Source organism: Rhodnius prolixus, unplaced genomic scaffold (assembly GCF_049639745.1).
Source record: "Rhodnius prolixus isolate KJV_2025 unplaced genomic scaffold, Rpr scaffold_8, whole genome shotgun sequence".
Lineage (NCBI taxonomy): Eukaryota > Metazoa > Arthropoda > Insecta > Hemiptera > Reduviidae > Rhodnius > Rhodnius prolixus.
The window spans coordinates 1,008,911-1,028,736 of NW_027411593.1; the positions used below are offsets into that span (position 1 = coordinate 1,008,911).

At 34.3% G+C, this 19,826-nt stretch overlaps 1 protein-coding gene across 2 annotated transcripts; it reads right to left on the reverse strand.

Annotated features, from left to right (window-relative positions):
* Nucleotides 1–394: 394 nt before the first annotated feature.
* LOC141450657 (scavenger receptor class B member 1-like) lies at nt 395–12,503 on the reverse strand. 2 transcript variants are annotated; one of them, XM_074121262.1, is made up of 11 exons: nt 10,792–12,503; nt 9,377–9,512; nt 8,446–8,537; nt 7,187–7,347; nt 6,089–6,230; nt 3,821–4,024; nt 3,495–3,743; nt 2,591–2,735; nt 2,391–2,506; nt 1,499–1,627; nt 395–617 (listed from the first exon to the last, which is right to left on the reverse strand). In XM_074121262.1, exons 1-11 carry the CDS (start codon nt 10,882–10,884, stop codon nt 423–425), a joined length of 1,662 nt encoding a protein of 553 aa, XP_073977363.1. In that variant the 5' UTR covers nt 10,885–12,503; the 3' UTR covers nt 395–422. The 2 variants fall into 2 exon arrangements, with proteins under 2 accessions (XP_073977363.1, XP_073977364.1); XM_074121263.1 differs by lacking the exons at nt 8,446–8,537; nt 9,377–9,512; nt 10,792–12,503 and adding an exon at nt 7,458–8,391.
* Between the last annotated feature and the right edge of the window lie 7,323 nt (nt 12,504–19,826).

Here is a 19,826-nt window from a genome sequence, read left to right on the forward strand (position 1 = left end):
AGTAAGTACAAGTGGTTCGACGAATCGTTTTTGTTTGAGAAAATGAGTATACAGCATAATCATTAAGAAAGGTAAAATCACAGTAGGTTCTATTTGATATTGATGAGTAATCAAAAGTGGTGCTTTACTTACTTCTTAGTTTTTGTCGCTATTTTCTTAAAAAATATCACCTTTGAACTTAGAATGCTCGTCATGCGTACTGTGTGCTATAACTTTGCCTGTTCTTTGACCAAGAGTTCACGTCAGATTTGGGAGAGGGGGAAGTAGAGGACTCTTCCTAGAGTAGGAAAAGTTTAATAAATTCTAATGTACTCACTTGTTACACCTAGAAAATATCAGCTGATGCCCAATAATTCCTCAATTTTTTAGGATAAATAATAATTTACTTTTTTATTTATCTTTATTAATTGCATAAACTAATCTTATCTACATGAATATATACTTCTACATATGGTTGATCTAACTGCAGAACAGTTACTAAAATAGAAAAATAATCTAGTGAGCAACAATAGAAATAAAAGAGGAAATCCGCACTGCAAAGAGAGTTTGAGCATTGGCGCAGTGTACGTCAGATGGTAGATCAACGAGTTGGCCTCTCCAGTCAAATTTGTGGAACCCTGGAACAGAAGGAGGTATCCTTTAATTTTTCAAGGCGGTCGAATGAATAAATCTGCGCAACACTTACCGACTTACTCTTGCAATTTCAATTCTTGAATGAACAATATGTACTAAAAATTTAATTGGCAAACATAAGACCTGGCAAGGCAGTAATCTACGAAATTTGAGGGTTTTAGAATCCTCGAATTGCCTAAACGCAAACCCCATAAATTTGGGCCAGAATCTCTCAGAGTGTAAGAGGCAAGGGTTTCGCCCTGGAGAAGATAATGGCCGCGCATTTATTAAACTTCACGTCCAATCAGTTCGACCAATCACTCCAGTGATTCAGCTTTTTTTTTTAACCATCTTTGCCCTCTAACGACGTTCCCGTTTTCCTAAGAAAATCTTTTCCAATGGAACTTATACATTGAGATTTCTTCAAAAATGGTCCCGCTTATCACTTCAATAATTACTCTTGTGAACTTTGTTTTATTCTTGGAGAAGGGTTGAGGATTAGGAGTTGTGGTAGGGCCCAGAGGCATTTTAGGGGTAATTAAGGGTTTTATAAACTAAACATATTATTTTGAGGGCTTCTAGACATATAGCTACACAATCTGGGAATTAGTGGATGCCCCATACGATATGTTCGCAGTTAGTTAGAGTATATAGTACGATATGGTTCAAACGTTGCGAGTTCGAAGAAAATAAGTTTGTTCCTTAAGAAAAAGGAAAGGGAAAGTCGTGTGAGTGACATTGCCAGATTTGAAAATGAAAATGCTCCTCATTTAGGCGAACTTGTTGACTACTTCAGAAGTCTGAGGTGCTGCTTGGCACAGACTGTGCACTTGAATGCAATCTTCTCCTCAAGCAAACTGACGAGTGAACAATGTGACAGACTCACCAGGTGCACCCACGCAATGGGCAGCGCCAATCCTTCTTTCAGTTTATGCAAGGCTTTCACGTAGCGAGCTTTGTGCAAGGTGATGCCTAACTGCAATTTCAGTGTAGCACCCAAAACTACTCCTAATTCCTGTAAAAATATTACATATTAAAGAAATGCTACCTGAATGACCTGTTCATCTTTTGATGTAAAACCTATTAAAAAGATTTTCATCCTGATTGGCATTATCTTGTTGGATCATCACAACTGTGACAACACAGTAGAAAACAATTTCACTAAATTCATGGATCTAGACTTCAGGTGATAATTTTGTGATACTTGTGAGTGACTACTTGTCACAAGTATTTTGTACTTGTACTTTACGAACATCTCGTACTCGTACAAGAAAGTAGATTGAAAGAAAAAAAGTCTAACAAAAATTAAAATTTAAATTGTTCTCTTTAATTAAAAATTAATTAATCATTAGAGCAAACAACAATATTGAGGAATGAATCAAATCGAAACATTATTCAGTCAAATTTAATACTTATTAATAAGACATTTTTATCAGTTTTGTTGGAGAGCAATTTCTTTATTATTTCTTGACGTTTCGGGGACTGTTGGTCGCCTTAATTGGTGAGATTCCCAAATTATATTGAACACAGATATTTCTAGGTTAAGGCGAACATTACGATCTATCAAACGCGATAATTATTCATGAATATTTATTATTTACATACATATATACTTACTTACATACGTTGTACTATGGAGTTCTCTGTGAAGTTCCAATATTATTTTACTCTGTACGTATAGACGTTGGCAAAGAATTAAATATAAATATTTTGTTTGAATGATATGTCTAAGTAAGAACGTTGAGAGTAAGCGAAAGTGGCGGAAGTAGATAACTTACATGAACATCAGCATAAGAACTATGCTTTTCCGGATCTGGATTAAGCCCTACCACATCGTCCAGCAGGAATCTTTCTCCGTCCATGAAGTGTGGTTTGGAAATGAAAAACGGTCCATCTGAACAATAATGAATCAATATTCTCATAATGAAAATTACGACTTAAGAGAAAACTAATAATTATCAAGATTTTATTTAAGTACCATAATAGCAAGGTGAGGGATAGAAAATACCCGAAGGCGGGCAAACTCCACCACGGCAGTAACAATAATTGTGCGAAAAATTCCTACCATAGGAGAACATATGATCCGGCAGTTTGTATCTCTTGACTGGATAACCCTGAGCCATCTGAAACAATAGATAACAGAACAAAGTGCAACAAGTGGCGTTACCTGAATTTTTTGCTTTCTAAATAATAAAGTCCGTACAGTTTAGTTGTACAAGCACAAATAGGAACTGTAGCAATGGCGTGCCGATTGGCTGGCGACCAATTCAATACTTCCAGCTTGGCGTTCGAGGCAGACAAAAACAAACTAAACATCAGAGATGGAGAACCTGTGGCCTTGTTTATCATCTTCTTTTTTGAGGCTCTGATTTTTTAAAACTTGATTTGATATTTACAAGATTACGATCTATAGAACCTCTTAGTTGTAGTTGTAACTTAATAAGTATCATTTTTCTCAAAAAAGAAAATGAAGATAGAATAAAGGGCACTTGTATAAAACTGATAAAAAAAAAGGGGCTATCACAAATTCTGAATTTAACTAAAACGGCTGCAACAATAATATTTAAACATGATATACTGATAGTAAAGTGTACATCTGTAACATTTATTAAACATTTATTCCATGGCGATTCCCTTGATAGGTGCCGAAACAGCCAATAGTTTTTTCGTTTTAAGTCATGTTCAAGCCCTACTCCTCAGACAGCCTCACTGCCACACTGGTCAGTTTGTAAACACCACTGTTTCAGGCGCTAATGACCAAGGAAGTCAACGCGCCAAAAAGAAAAAAACTGATATTCAGAGAACCTCAAAACGGATATTTAGATTGACAAATACAAAATTGAAAATCTATATTTATTCAATACTTACGACGTTCAACTTACCATAGTATATTTCTCGAAATCTAATGGAAGCCTTCGGCAGAAGTCTCTTCTGAAGAAGTAAAGTGTCTTTCCAGATCTAACAGTCTCCGCCGGAAGTAGAATTCCATCCGATGAAGTTATATTGTTGCACTCATCTCCTTCCCAAGCTTCCATTGTTTCTTTACCATTATACTTCTGTATTATGCCTCTCTTCCCCAGATCAGGAACTCCCGTACCTATAGTAATCTCATCCGGGAGAAGACCTATTCTCTAAAATGAAGTTATTTTTTTCACATACCAAGGTACTTTATCAAATAATTAAAGCAGAAGAGAAGAAATGCGATTACGTTTGCAAGAAAGCCGGTGGACGGTGTTTCTTCTTGATCCAGTGTCGCTATTATGTTTGAAAAAACTTTCACTTTCTCATCGTAACCATAGATAAATTCTCGAACTGATAATTTCCAAAAAGGTTCAGCATCAAAAGATTTAAGCATTGTAGCGACAATCAGTTGAATGAACACGCTCGAATCTTTAATGCTGTTAATTAAAGCCTGAAACCAAAATTTTGGTACGTGCTAGTTTAAAGGTGATTTAGAGGTTCTACCAGTCTTATCTAGGATTTGAGTAGCCGCAGTTGATACAGAACTTGAAGAATAAGAAGGAAAATTCATTCATCAAGTCATGGAAACAACAATCTGTATTTCCAGACAGTAGCCTAGTAGATTAGATTCTCGAAGGGCGACCTTAAGGCCTACGCCACCGAGACCCATATGGATCTAATGTGGCTCCCCAGTAGCCTAATGGCAGCGACTACATTCCCAATGTTACAGCGACTCTTAGGCTCCAAGCACACATTCCGTTACTTTACTCACTGTTGCCAGATTAATCAAGTTTGAAAATGTTTATCTAAATTAATCCGAAACAATTATATAGATATAGATATAGTTGCAAATGCGTAATTTCCTCATTGTTTGAACAATCTTACAAGAGTGTTGTTAGAGATAGCGTGTTACTTCATCTTCCAGGAAGGCAATCTATTTTATTTCTATATAGATAACTCTTTTCTTATTGGCTCAACTAATTAGTTGCCATATAAACTACTCGATATGACTTCCGGAGACCTTCTTTCATATTAATATGCAACAGTCTAATGCTGTTAACTTAACATGACCCATAATTCTGTTTTAAATAAAATTTAGACTATTTCAAGAGCTGTGGCATCAAATTTTAGTGGTAATAATAAAGAAAGTGGATAAGAGGAAATGAAGGCACCACAAACGTCATATATATTAACATTTCCGTCATTCTAGAAAGAATCACACCTTTCCTGAATTCTATCAAACTTGATCAGACAATTCGCTCTATCAGTAAAACTCGATGCTACTATACGATGTATTTGCTTGGCACAATAGTTTGAATTTCATAATTTCATTTTCTAGTTCTTTCTACTTTGCTTTGAAAATGTTCAATTTATTGTTCTGCAATAAACATTCATTCCCTCTTATACTTCCCAGACATTCAATGTGTGGTTGAATGACAAAAACAATAAACCTCAAAATTGTGCCCTTTTGATGGTTTTCACGCCCATATACTTTTCAAATTCCTATTAAACAAAGAGATGCCTACAATCAGTAGCTGACTAAAGAGAAATCCATAAGGCAGGTACCTTCTTCCAGAAGAAAATTACCCAATATCCTTTCTTCTCAACGCGACCGTTAAAATCCCTAATCACTATATATGCTACAGTTCTTTCTTTTGAAACTTCCAACATGCACTAGTGCCAGATCAACACAGAACTTGGTTTTTCCTTCAGCTTCTGCTGTGGTACATGTGATCCAACTATTGTGATTAATTTAATTTTCTCAATATCAAAATGAATACTCTGCTATTTGTCTCATTAAACTCTAGAATCGAGTTCTTGTCCACGTTTGATACTAAAAAGCCCACTTCTTGTTGATGTTATGAGCAGCAGAATGCATAAACCTCTCACTGTTCTTTCGTTCCATTTTTACCTCCATCAAACTTGTAATATCCTACTGAATATTGTTGATTTCAATTTCAAGTTCTTCCAATTTCTCTTCTCCCAGTAAATTCGAACAATCAGTGGACAAAGTCTAGGTATGTTCTCAATTTCCTCTTTCGCCAAATTATTTTGTTGTTTTAAATTTGCTAGTTCTTATTTTCCATTGTCCTCAGTTATTACATTCACAGTGATTTCTGCCCACATACTCATATGACGGATATACTGATATTTGTGGTGCCTTCATTTCCTCTTTTCCACTTTCGTATTATTATCACTAGGGCGTCACGGTAGCCGAGCGGCTAGAGGCGAGACCTGTAAAGCTAAGATGTATTGTTGGTTTGTTGGGTTCAACTTCCTTATGAAGCAATTTCTGGGAAAATGATTGAAACAAAAGTTATAAATCTATTTGGGCAATGAGCATATTTGGGGGAAATCGCCAAAAAGCGGGAAAATCAGCAAAGAAAAGTCACAGGAGCATTTTGCCGATTTTGATTTTTTCACAATTCCAACAAATCTTGATATTACGATCGCTAATAAGAATTAATCTTTTCTAATCTTTCATCAACAAAATCACTAACGTATCTTCACTTACAATGACCAATGAATTCGGCGAACAGAAAACATCTTCCAAGGATCCATTGGATTCTTCAGGCAGAAAAGCGGTGCTAATATTTTCTGAATAGGTAATCCTTTCAATGTCATGAAAATGTACATTCCACTTGGATATGTTCTGCCTGCGATCAGTCAAGAAATACAGTATCAGTAATTATGTGTACCCACAAATCTTTTCCAAATATAAAATATGACCCATGATAATTACAAGGAAATAACTAGTTCAAATACAAAGAACCTGAAACCAAGTAAACCTTAAAAATTAAAATGATAAAAAACTAAAAGCAGATAAATAAATAGAAAAGCTAAAAACCAGTTTTCGGTTTCATAATGAAAAGTAGAAAATAAATAAATAAATTTTTATAAATTAAATAAATAAAAAGATTCATTGCACATTAGAAATTCAAGTTTATTTCCAGGTATATTCACTTCTAAATTTATTAAAAGTAAACTGCCTAAGCAACAAGGCTCTATATAATACAGGGCGGCTTTCCCCTCCGGCTTATTTCCAGCTATTTACCTATGGCACTCCAACCAGGTCAATTTGAATGTACTAAAATGTTCTTACTCGAAAATTGTAGTTAAAGAAAGTCGAGCTCGAGTCACATAGATTTTCTTAAAATAAATTTTACCACTTCTTGGTCATTTCTTTACCCATCGTTAAACACCATCTGTTTGGAACATGGTTAAAGACTTGACCTATTAATACCGAATGGAGCTTACTTATTCACAATATTTAGCTTTAAGTCATATTAGTTATAAACATTTTAAAGCTTACACTAGGAAGGCTTCCGCTTTGATAGCGTTTTGCAAAGAGATACATCTAGAAATACCTGATTATAATTTTAAATTGTTGAACGTTTTGCAGAATTCAAATGGATTTTCTATTCTAACAGGAATGTGTCAGAAAAAATTATGAAACCTTGAAATTAACCTCAATAGAACAGGTTTAATTCGTATTTTAGGCCTTAGATTTTTTAGGCTCACTTGGTAAGATCGTTTCTGTGAATGAGGAACCACTCTAACCAGAATCATACAGAAAGTGATTATAAATGAAATGTATGAGAGAAAAAATTACTTGAAAACGTAAGGGCCAAGTTCTTTCAGAACTGGTTTTTCTTTTCCTGCGAGAACTGCTTCCACATTAGTGTAGTTGAATATATATATACTGACAATGAGCTGGACGTCAGTGTATCGCCACAACCTGTAGATGAACGTTCCATTGGAAATGGTAATTATCTGCAAACATGTATGGTTATCGTCACAAATGAAAACTGAAATAAAAAAATTATTATTGCAATTTAAGAAAACTTGAAACTACGTAAGTCGTCACCACTAACAAACCTAACCTCCAATTGGACCACCTTAAAGGTTAAAAAACAAATTTGAAATTTCATCTTTTTCACACCATTCCACAATTTTCCGCTTCAACCATTAAAATATCCTGTTGGATGATGTTATGGACGTTCGCAAGACATTTGATTATTGGTTAGGAAATATCGTAGGGCAAATCATCAACGGTAAGTTTATGTAGTTCTTGCGTGAAAGAAAGTACTGTTGTAAATCTCGCTTGCGTCAAATTTCGCATCAGGCACATCTTTATACCACTGCAACCCACAAAACTTATCCTGTAGTAACATGACGAGTTACTTGACTTAACCAGAATCACTATCAGTAACAAACTTGAACTTCAATTGTTAAATATACATATGTAACATGTTATCACTTCTAGTCGGCCTCACACTGTGACAAGCTTCATAAAACAACTGCATCTGCGGGCACTCACTTCCAGTTCTAGTCTATTACATATTCACGCCGACAGAGGAAAAATTTACCCCTTCTAAGAGAGATGAAGTTATATTTTGTTCCTTAATCTATAATTAGTTGTTTATTTGAGTCTCTCTGCAGCTCGTGGCTTTTTTAATACTCGAACATATTTTTTTATCACAGCTTTATTTCTACGATCTGATAACTTCTTGATAACAACTTTTAATTTTTTATTGGATTTAGAAATTTCATTTCATTTATGTTTTTACCTGCATTTGGTTCAGTTGTAATAAGGGAGGATTGTGAATATTTGTGTTTTACAATTTACATAGCAATTAGTGACAAAAGTAGTCGTGAAAATTCATACTTCACAAACAGCTATAAAATATTAATGGGTTTCACAAAAGTTAACTCATGGTTATGGGGCCTTGAAGGAGGGCATCAGCCAGAAAACTGTTAGGAATGATACGCGTCACTTCACCCCCATCCAAGATAGTTTTGTTTGCAGTAGGTCTATAGCGAAATAAAAATGGTGCATGAAAGGGCAACAACCTAACTTTTATGTCTCACCTTCTGTATCGTTGTGTCAAACCAGTTGGTGCCAATCATGAAGACAGCGCAGATGAAGCTTAACACTAACGAGATTATTGTAAAGTAAATTCCTGTAAAATAGAAATATATTCAGTGAGAGTTAAAACACATTTCTGGACAGCAATATAAATTAACACATTGACAAATGATTTAGTGTCACTGACTAATTAAAAAAAGTAAAGTAATCGCCTATTTTTTCAGGCGGGGCTTAGCGTCCAACTACCATTTAGGTGACGTGGACGGAGGCGACTAGTAAACATACTTTACTGTTATTTTCTTTTATTAACCATTAAATAAAATTCAAGGCCTATGATTGGGAATCGTACCCAGTACCACAACGCATTATTAGCTTTGCAGGTCTCGCCGCTAACCGCTCGGCTACCGTGGCGCCTCACTGACTAATTAAATTTCATATTAGTGATAGCTATTAGGGATTTTTCTTGTTTGAGATATTTCACGCTTTGACGATCTGAGATAGCGGATATCTCAAAAAAGTCATTTCAATGTGGTGTTTGGGCGTTTTCATAGTGAGAAACGTTTCATCTTCCCTAGCTTCACAACTCAGTTGCTGAAGAAGGACACCAGAGGCATCCGAATCGTTGAAATTTAAAGAAAATTTGGGCTGTTTGGCTAACCATTGCAGTTTGTATTAATGATGTTTGTATTTCTGAAATCCGAAGTTTGAAGAAAATCGCTCGAACCTTGAAATTGTTAGTGGGGGAAATCTCGGGGAATTATTTACAAACGGAAAATGAAGCATTACAGACCTTTTTGTCAGAGCCTAAAGAGAGGTTATACAAACTGAATCGCAGGGCGACAGGCCTCTTAACATTTAAAAAAATTAGTTTAAAAGGATGGTAAATCTATAGATACTGTATCTAATGAGACTTTGGAAGTATACATTACTCACCACAGTATTTAAATTTATTCTTCTTCTTTTTATTTGCTCGGTCCTTTAAAATAGTGTGCAAATTGTCCAAAGCGTCGTCTAAATATTTATTGTCACTTCTCCCCGCGAATTTTCCAACTCCATTTTGATTAAGTTGCTAGAAAGTAAATCAAATTCAGTCCAACGTCTGTCTGTGGTCTCAACAACTATTATACCTTCGCTTGCTGCTATTAAGAGAAGGTTATGTATTAGTGCAGATTTTAGATTTCAAGTTTTCACCGCAAATAGACGTTTTGAGGAATCCTAATTAAGCAAACAAAAGTTTTTTATCTGTCTGAACATAATTCTGGCTGTCAGGTTAGCACGTGTGTGATCAACTAAATCAAAAAATAAATCGTAAAATCGTAGGAAGTTCAAATTCTAGTTTTGTTTTGCTGCCAAAGGTTGGATAAAATCAGGTACCCTGAAGTGTGATTTCAAGTCGTTAACCGAAATATCCGTTTTGAGGTCCCGTGAGTGCGAAAAAATGATTTTTTGTAGAAAAGCCTCACAGAGAGAGCTACCATCAACTAAAGCTCAACCTTGAAGGTTAACCCATTTTCAGAGCAGTTATCTCTCTTGCTGCAATTCTCTAAGTTCTCAGAATAACTCCGAATGTTAAATTCATTGTATATTAAATTCTCATCACTTTAGGAAGAATCAACTAACTCCTCTCTCATAAGTGCCCTTAATCAAATTTGACACATCGTTTAGTTTAAAGTTGATTTATTTTTTTGCAGCTACTAGACACTGGTTTAAAGTAAATCGGAGCAATTTTCGAGAAAATCTAAAAAAACTGAAAATTTGGTTAAAAAAGCTTCCGGTTGAGCGATTTTGAAGTGGCATCCTCGTTGACCTGTACTCAATTTAAACTGTTTTTGAGTTACGGTGGACACACGCACAGACCAACCACTTCCTCTCACTCAGGGATCCTCAAAGCAGATATTTTTGGTGAATTGTTTAAATCTAAATTCTGTTACAACCACTCCTCTTACATACAGTTAACAAAAACACTTCCGAACTCTTTTTACTCAGTGCTGAGAACCACCATTCTCTCGATTTCCCCAACACAAAAGTAATGAAATCAACGACACACAAAAGAAAACTACAGGAAATGACTTCATAGCAAAAAGATTCACAGATTTTTCAACAATCAGCAGTCAACCCAAATAATCACAACGAAACATCAGCAGTTAATCTAAAAGGTTAAACACGAACTGTACAACCAACTAATTACCAATTTAATGTCAATCACGATAAAGAAATTGTTTAACTATAATGCATGAATTATGTAAAATGTAATCTTTTCTGACACCATCAGGTGAATTGAAAAACTACTGGCTAGAGGTGCTTTGAGGCTGTTAGGAATTAGCTCTAAATGTGGCGATTGGATCTACCTGGAGTTCAAAGAGCGGCCGATCTGAGGGGTCTTTTGTAGCAATAATCTGCCCGCCTTTCTTCGGCTCCAGTAATGCCTCCTCTGCAGTCATGGTGGTTCCTGAATAACGACTGCTCAGTTATCTTCTCCAACAGAAGATGCACTTCTCTGGTGCTCCCACACTTCGGATAAATAATAAGTAGCTGAAAAAGCATTTGCATATAGCCTTGTTGCAATGAATACTTGGACGCTTCTTATTTCTACTAAGGACATTTGAATAATAAAAAAAATATATATATTTAACCCTTCCAAGCGTAATTCCAGTCTCACTACTCATTAGTAGTTACTACACAAAAAATAATAATGATAAAAATAAATAAAAGAAGCAATTTAATGAATCAGTGGTCAAGACCAACTCTTCGCATTAATTACCATTTTAATGAGATTTGTTCCAAATTTGAATTTTCCTGATCGAATTTCCTTTAAAAAATGCGATAAGTACTTTGTGAGTGGGGGGGGGCGCGAAATAAACGCAGCATTAAATTTAACTTAATGAAAAATAAACTCGTAAGTACTTTTTCTGATTAACAAAAAAATTCCAAATAGCAAATACTAAAACATATTTAGTGCGAATAATTGTCATTTCTCTTACTAAAGTTCACAAGGAATTAACATCAATTTTTTTTCAGGACAAAGTACCTACCATTCGTCATAACCTACCGTACATTCATTACACTAAAGTGAAACTCCAAGTCTTGTTTTTGCCTAAGAGCAACATTTTGTGAAATTTATTCATTACTTCAGGACTTATAAAAGTTGTAACTTCTAGATTACACTAACCTGTAAATCAGGGGTGGCCACTTTTGCTTACCAAGTGTCAATTCTTTTAAAGACGAGTTCAATTGCGCCACATAACTCGAAAACTTTTTATGCCATCTTTCGTTCATAGTTAACGATCGGTTGATAAATAGAGATAAGAATAGAATCTGCTTCTCTTAAGAAGGAAAAGGAATAACTATCACGCAGTTAAATTAATTTAATGAAGCACCAATCTATAATAGCCAAAAATGATTTCCAGTACGAGAAGGTGATCGCATCATGACGGTGCTTTATTTGCAAAGAGTCTGTGATAACTCGGCCACATTTTTTGGAACTGAGATAAGCTTGGAACTTGCTTGCGCCAGTTTTAATCATCCAATGCGCCACATTTGGCACATGGCCCACGTTTTGGCCACTCCCGATGTAAACAAACAAGATTAGAACCTCTATGAGCAATATGCTGAGAAAAGCGCTACAGGTCTAATAGAGGAATAGGTAAAGTTCAGATGTTTTCATAAACAATCTAATTCTGAAGAAGCGAATGAATTTCACGAAGTATAGGGAGGGGGTGCAGCAGTACAAAAATTTAAGCGAACCTATCACTTGCTAGCATTTGCATTAACAGTTTTTCTCTTTGAATTATTTTGTGCAGGGCGCACATGAAGTCTATGTCTCTGGTATCCAGTCCTGACGCCAGACGAAATACTTATTTAATAGAATTATGTTAGTGAAGCGAGCTAGTTCAGATATAATCTCAATATCGTTAGAGTTGTTAATGTGTTAATTAAAGAAAAAGAAAGAAATATGATAATGCTGCTCACATCTGCGTAACAAGCTGCTCACTGATCGAGTTATGGAATAATTATCTCTTTATTTGGAAGGTTCTTGTTTAATTACCTTCAAATCGCCGGAAATATCTGTTTTCACGTCCTCTGAGTCAGAAAAAGTTTTTTTTAATACTGTTTTTTCGTTGTAATATTCCATTGTAAAATATTGTGTAGTTTGATTAGAGTAGCCAATAATAATAAAAGAAGTGTGTAGAATGGACTGGTAGAGTACAGAGGTCGGTGTAAAGTTATGAGTATCTCGTGGATAGGCGAGATTGTGTAAGGTTGTTGGGAAGAGAGACAGGGGCTCGAAGGAGGGTAGCTGTTGTCTAGATAAGACCACGGAGTTCGTGGAATAAACTAAAATTGGCGTGAGGTGAGCTTACTTGCTAGTCAAGTCCTCAGTATACCTCTAACCACTCACCAAGGTTCAGGCATTAACTTAGTTGTTATATTTGTATTCGTAGTATCATTTGATGTTACGTTATTTATATTGTAAAAATATTTCATTTAATTTACGCTGTATTTTTATGATGAGAATTTTATTAGGAGTTAATTCGAACTTAGAACTTACGGTTTATATGTTTGTCCGTTGGACAATTTAAAGTAAAGTTAATATACAATAAATAACTGTCTAACCTAAGTAACTGTTACTCATTCCTCCCCTCTTCTTGTGAGAATGGTTGTGTGAGTTTAATCATAACTAAAAATTAAGATTAAAATTAAAATTAAATAATCAGAATTTTAATTGATTGAATTAAATTCCAAATTTAGTTTTAATCACTCAGGGCAGTGTCCTAGGTCCTATTCTTTACTCCTTGTATACAGCAGACATACCTCAACATCCAAATACTATCCTCTCCACCTTTGCTGACGATACTGCTATCTTATCTCCACATTCCGATCCTCTTATCGCTACACGAACTCTACAAACACACATCAACCACTTACAGGACTGGCTTTTCAAATGGAGAATCAAAACCAACGTTACGAAGTCTAAGTTTATAGTATTTACTCTCAGACGGAAAATCCTACCTCCTGTCATCTTGAACCAAACTCCTATACCAGCTGTGGACAAAGTACGTTACCTTGGACTGCACCTAGACAAACGGTTGACATGGAATCCCCATACTAGACCGAAAAGACAAGAAGCTAACCAACGCTACAAACTTCTCGCCAGACTACTTGACAAACGTTCGAAACTTAACCTACATAACAAAAGACTCTTATATCTAATGTTACTGCGACCCATTTGGTCATACGGCATCGAAGTATGGGGATCGACTAAGCGTTCCAACTCACTACGCCTCCAGACATTACAGTCAAAAATACTTCGAAAACTTCTTAACGCTCCGTTCTATGTATCTAACCTCACTATCCATAATGACCTCAAAATTCCTTTCATTACAGATCTTGCTAACACTCGTTTCTTCAAATTTCATTCCTCTACAGCAGCTTATCCTAACCCTCTCATAGATCACCTATCTTCCTCCACATTACCAGGTAATCCTCTAAGGAGATTGAAGAGAAGATGGCCTCGTGATCTTCTCTTATCTTAAGCACGTTACTGGAGTGGCACCACTGGGTGCCTTCTCCAATCATGATTTCCCGTTATTTCTTTTCCCTTTCACCGTATTTGCTTGTTGCAACAACTGTTGCAGTGGTAAATTGCAATAAAAGATTTAAAAAAAAAAAAAAAAAAAGTTTTAATCACTTTGGACGATTAAACTTTTTAATTTAATCAAAATATGAGAGATTAAATATTTAAAACCAAACATTGCCAATGGTTAAACCAGAATCGGACCAATGCATCTTTATTCCGCCTAGCTGGTGCCTCTTCTCTATCAATATTATCACCTTTCCCAAACTTGGCACCTTCATTCTACCAGTCTGGTGTCTCATCTATACCATGTTGGTGACACTCAAGACTTACATAGGAACACCTTACACTCTCATTTAACCATGTTTACCACTCACTAGACTTAGATAGGACCACCTTACACTCACATTTAACCATGTTTACCACTCACTAGACTTAGATAGGACCAACTTACACTCACATTTAACCAAGTTGGCAACTCACTAGACTTAGATAGGACCACCTTACACTCACATTTAACCAAGTTGGCAACTCACTAGACTTAGATTAGACCACCTTTCACTCACATTTAACCATGTTTACCACTCACTATACTTAGATAGGACCACCTTACACTCACATTTAACCATGTTTACCACTCACTATACTTAGATAGGACCAACTTACACTCACAATTAACCATGTTAGCGCCACATTAGACTTAGATAGGACCACCTTACTCTCACATTTAACCATTTTTACCACTTTTAAATTTTTCGGGTCATGAAATTCTATAAAATTATGGCCGTTCTATATCACCCACTATGAACCACGTATTCGTACGGAATTTTCTACTCTTGTACACTTTGTTTTTATCAATTATAAACTATAGTTATATTGTTCACAGATCTAAAAAGGTAGAAGATATAAAGGGTTGAAAATTTTTTGGGTCATGAAATTCTGTAAAATTATGGCCGTACTATATTTCCCACTGGGAACCACGTATTGATATGGAATTTTGTTCTCTTATACACTTTGTTTATCTCAATTATAAGCTATAGTTAGTTTCTTCACAGATCTAAAAAGGTAGAAGATATAAAGTGTTGAAAACGTTTTGGGTCATGAAATTCTGTAAAATTATGGACGTTCTATATCTCCCACCGTGAACCACGTATTGATATGGAATTTTGTTCTCTTATACACTTTGTTTTTCTCAATTATAATCTATAGTTATTTTGTGCACAGATCTAAAAAGATAGAAGATATAAAGGGTTGAATATTTTTTGGGTCATGAAATTCTGTAAAATTGTTGCCATTCTATATCTCTCACTGTGAACCACGTATTGGTATGGAATTTGGTTCTATTGTACACTTTGTTTTTCTCAATTATAAACTACAGTTATTTTGTGCACAGATCTAAAAAGGTAGAAGATATAAAGGGTTGAAAATTTTTTGGGTCATGAAATTCTGTAAAATTGTGGCAGTTCTATATCTCTCACTGTGAACCACGTATTGATATGGGATTTTGTTCTGTTATACACTTTGTTCTTATCAATTATAAACTATAGTTATTTTGTGCACAAATCTAAAAAGGTAGAAGATATAAAGTGCTGAAAACGTTTTGGGTCATGAAATTCTGTAAAATTATGGCCGTTCTATATCTCCGACCGTGAACCACGTATTAGTATGGAATTTTGTTCTCTTGTACACTTTGTTTTTCTCAATTATAAACTATAGTTATTTTGTGCACAGATCTATAAAGGTAGAAGAGATAGAGGGATGAATATTTTTTGGGTCATGAAATTCTGTAAATTGTTGCCGTTCTATATCTCCCACTGTGAACAACGTATTGGTATGGAATTTTGTTCTCATGTACACTTTGTTTTTCTGAATTATAAACTATAGTTATTTTGTGCACAGATCTAAAAAGGTAGAAGATATAAAGGGTTGATAATTTTTTGGGTCATGAAATTCTGTAAAATTGTGGCCGTTCTATATCTCTCACTGTGAACCACGTATTAATATGGAATTTTGTTCTCTTGTGCACTTTGTTTTTCTCAATTATAAACTATAGTTATTTTGTATACAAATCTAAAAAGGTAGAAGATTTAAAGTGCTGAAAACGTTTTGGGTCATGAAATTCTGTAAAAATATGGCCGTTCTATATCTCCCACCGTGAACAACGTATTGGTATGGAATTTTGTTCTCTTGTACACTTTGTTTTTCTCAATTATAAACTATAGTTATTTTGTGCACAGATCTAAAAAGGTAGAACATATAAAGGGTTGAAAATTTTTTGGGTCATGAAATTCTGTAAAATTGTGGCCGTTCTATATCTCTCACTGTGAACAACGTATTAATATGGAATTTTGTTCTCTTGTGCACTTTGTTTTTCTCAATTATAAACTATAGTTATTTTGTGCACAGATCTAAAAAGGTAGAAGATATAAAGTGCTGAAAACGTTTTGGGTCATGGAATTCTGTAAAATTATGGCCGTTCTATATCTCCCACCGTGAACCACGTATTGATATGGAATTTTGTTCTCTTATACACTTTGTTTTTCTCAATTATAAACTATAGTTATTTTGTGCACAGATCTAAAAAGGTAGAATATAAAAAGTGTTGAAATTTTTTTGGGTCATGAAATTCTGTAAAATTATGGCCGTTCTATATCTCCAACCGTGAACCACGTATTCGTATGAAATTTTGTTCTCTTGTACACTTTGTTTTTCTCAATTATAATCTATAGTTATTTTGTGCACAGATCTATAATTTTAGAAGATATAAAGGGTTGAAAATTTGTTGGGTCATAAAATTCTGTAAAATTGTGGCCGTTTTATATCTCTCACTGTGAACCACGTATTGATATGGAATTTTGTTCTCTTATACACTTTGTTTTTCTCAATTATAAACTATAGTTATTTTGTGCACAGATCTAAAAAGGTAGAAGATATAAAGGGTTGAAAATTTTATGGGTCATGAAATTCTGTAAAATTGTTGGCGTTCTATATCTCTCACTGTGAACCACGTATTGATATGGAATTTTGTTCTCTTGTGCACTTTGTTATTCTCAATTATAAACTATAGTTATTTGTGCACAGATCTTAAAAGGTAGAAGATATAAAGGGTTGAAAACGTTTTGGGTCATGGAATTCTGTAAAATTATGGCCGTTCTATATCTCCCACCGTGAACCACGTATTCGTATGAAATTTTGTTCTGTTATACACTTTGTTTTTCTGAATTATAAACTAGTTATTTTGTGCACAGATCTAAAAAGGTAGAAGATATAAAAGGTTGAAAATTTTTTGGGTCATGAAATTCTGTAAAATTGTAGCCGTTCTATATCTCCCACCGTGAACCACGTATTCGTATGAAATTTTGTTCTCTTATACACTTTGTTTTTCTCAATTATAACCTATTGTTATTTTGTGCAAAAATCTAAAAATGTAGAAGATATAAAGGGTTGAAAATTTTTTGGGTCTTGAAATTCTGTAATATTTTGGTCGTTCTATATTTAGTTATTTTGTGCACAGATCTAAAAAGGTAGAAGATATAAAAGGTTGAAAATTTTTTGGGTCATGAAATTCTGTAAAATAGTTGCCGTTCTATATCTCTCACCGTGAACCACGTATTGATATGAAATTTTGTTCTCTTGTGCACTTTGCTTTTCACAATTATAAACTATAGTTATTTTGTGCACAGATCTATAAAGGTAGAAGATATAGAGGGTTGAAAATTTTTTGGGTCATGAAATTCTGTAAATTGTTGCCGTTCTATATCTCCCACTGTGAACAACGTATTAGTATGGAATTTTTTTCTATTGTACACTTTGTTTTTCTGAATTATAAACTATAGTTATTTTGTGCACAGATCTATAATTATAGAAGATATAAAGGGTTGAAAATTTTTTGGGTCATAAAATTCTGTAAAATTGTGGCCGTTTTATATCTCCCACTGTGAACCACGTATTGGTATGGAATTTTGTTGTCTTGTACACTTTGTTTTTCTGAATTATAAACTATAGTTATTTTGTGCACAGATCTATAATTTTAGAAGATATAAAGGGTTGAAAATTTTTTGGGTCATGAAATTCTGTAAAATTGTTGCCGTTCTATATCTCTCAATGTGAACCACGTATTGATATGGGATTTTGTTCTGTTATACACATTGTTTTTCTCAATTATAAACTATAGTTATTTTGTGCACAAATCTAAAAAGGTAGAAGATATAAAGTGCTGAAAACGTTTTGGGTCATGAAATTCTGTAAAATTATGGCCGTTCTATATCTCCGACCGTGAACCACGTATTAGTATGGAATTTTGTTCTCTTGTACACTTTGTTTTTCTCAATTATAAACTATAGTTATTTTGTGCACAGATCTATAAAGGTAGAAGATATAGAGGGATGAATATTTTTTGGGTCATGAAATTCTGTAAATTGTTGCCGTTCTATATCTCCCACTGTGAACAACGTATTGGTATGGAATTTTGTTCTCATGTACACTTTGTTTTTCTGAATTATAAACTATAGTTATTTTGTGCACAGATCTAAAAAGGTAGAAGATATAAAGGGTTGATAATTTTTTGGGTCATGAAATTCTGTAAAATTGTGGCCGTTCTATATCTCTCACTGTGAACCACGTATTAATATGGAATTTTGTTCTCTTGTGCACTTTGTTTTTCTCAATTATAAACTATAGTTATTTTGTATACAAATCTAAAAAGGTAGAAGATTTAAAGTGCTGAAAACGTTTTGGGTCATGAAATTCTGTAAACATATGGCCGTTCTATATCTCCCACCGTGAACAACGTATTGGTATGGAATTTTGTTCTCTTGTACACTTTGTTTTTCTCAATTATAAACTATAGTTATTTTGTGCACAGATCTAAAAAGGTAGAACATATAAAGGGTTGAAAATTTTTTGGGTCATGAAATTCTGTAAAATTGTGGCCGTTCTATATCTCTCACTGTGAACCACGTATTAATATGGAATTTTGTTCTCTTGTGCACTTTGTTTTTCTCAATTATAAACTATAGTTATTTTGTGCACAGATCTAAAAAGGTAGAAGATATAAAGTGCTGAAAACGTTTTGGGTCATGGAATTCTGTAAAATTATGGCCGTTCTATATCTCCCACCGTGAACCACGTATTGATATGGAATTTTGTTCTCTTATACACTTTGTTTTTCTCAATTATAAACTATAGTTATTTTGTGCACAGATCTAAAAAGGTAGAATATAAAAAGTGTTGAAATTTTTTTGGGTCATGAAATTCTGTAAAATTGTGGCCGTTTTATATCTCCTACTGTGAACCACGTATTAGTATGGAATTTTGTTCTCTTGTACACTTTGTTTTTCTCAATTATAATCTATAATTATTTTGTGCACAGATCTATAATTTTAGAAGATATAAAGAGTTGAAAATTTTTTGGGTCATGAAATTCTGTAAAATTATGGCCGTTTTATATCTCCCACTGTGAACCACGTATTAGTATGGAATTTTGTTCTCTTGTACACTTTGTTTTTCTCAATTATAAACTATAGTTATTTTATGCACAGATCTAAAAATGTAGAAGATATAAAGGGTTGAAAATTTTTTGAGTCATGAAATTCTTTAAAATTGTTGCCGTTCTATATCTCCCACAGTGAACAACGTATTGGTATGGAATTTTGTTCTCTTGTACACTTTGTTTTTCTCAATTATAAACTATAGTTATTTTGTGCACAGATCTTAAAAGGTAGAAGATAAAAAGTGTTGAAAACGTTTTGGGTCATGAAATTCTGTAAAATTGTGGCCGTTTTATATCTCCCACTGTGAACCACGTAT

Excerpts from the sequence above, each read along its gene's own strand:
- LOC141450657 (XM_074121262.1), bottom strand. The coding sequence starts at position 10,884 with ATGACTGCAGAGGAGGCATTACTGGAGCCGAAGAAAGGCGGGCAGATT. Across the intron at positions 4,025-6,088 it reads CGCCGAATTCATTGGTCATT|GCTTTAATTAACAGCATTAA; the intron begins GTAAGTGAAGAT and ends TTTTGGTTTCAG. Across the intron at positions 3,744-3,820 it reads CCACCGGCTTTCTTGCAAAC|AGAATAGGTCTTCTCCCGGA; the intron begins GTAATCGCATTT and ends ACTTCATTTTAG.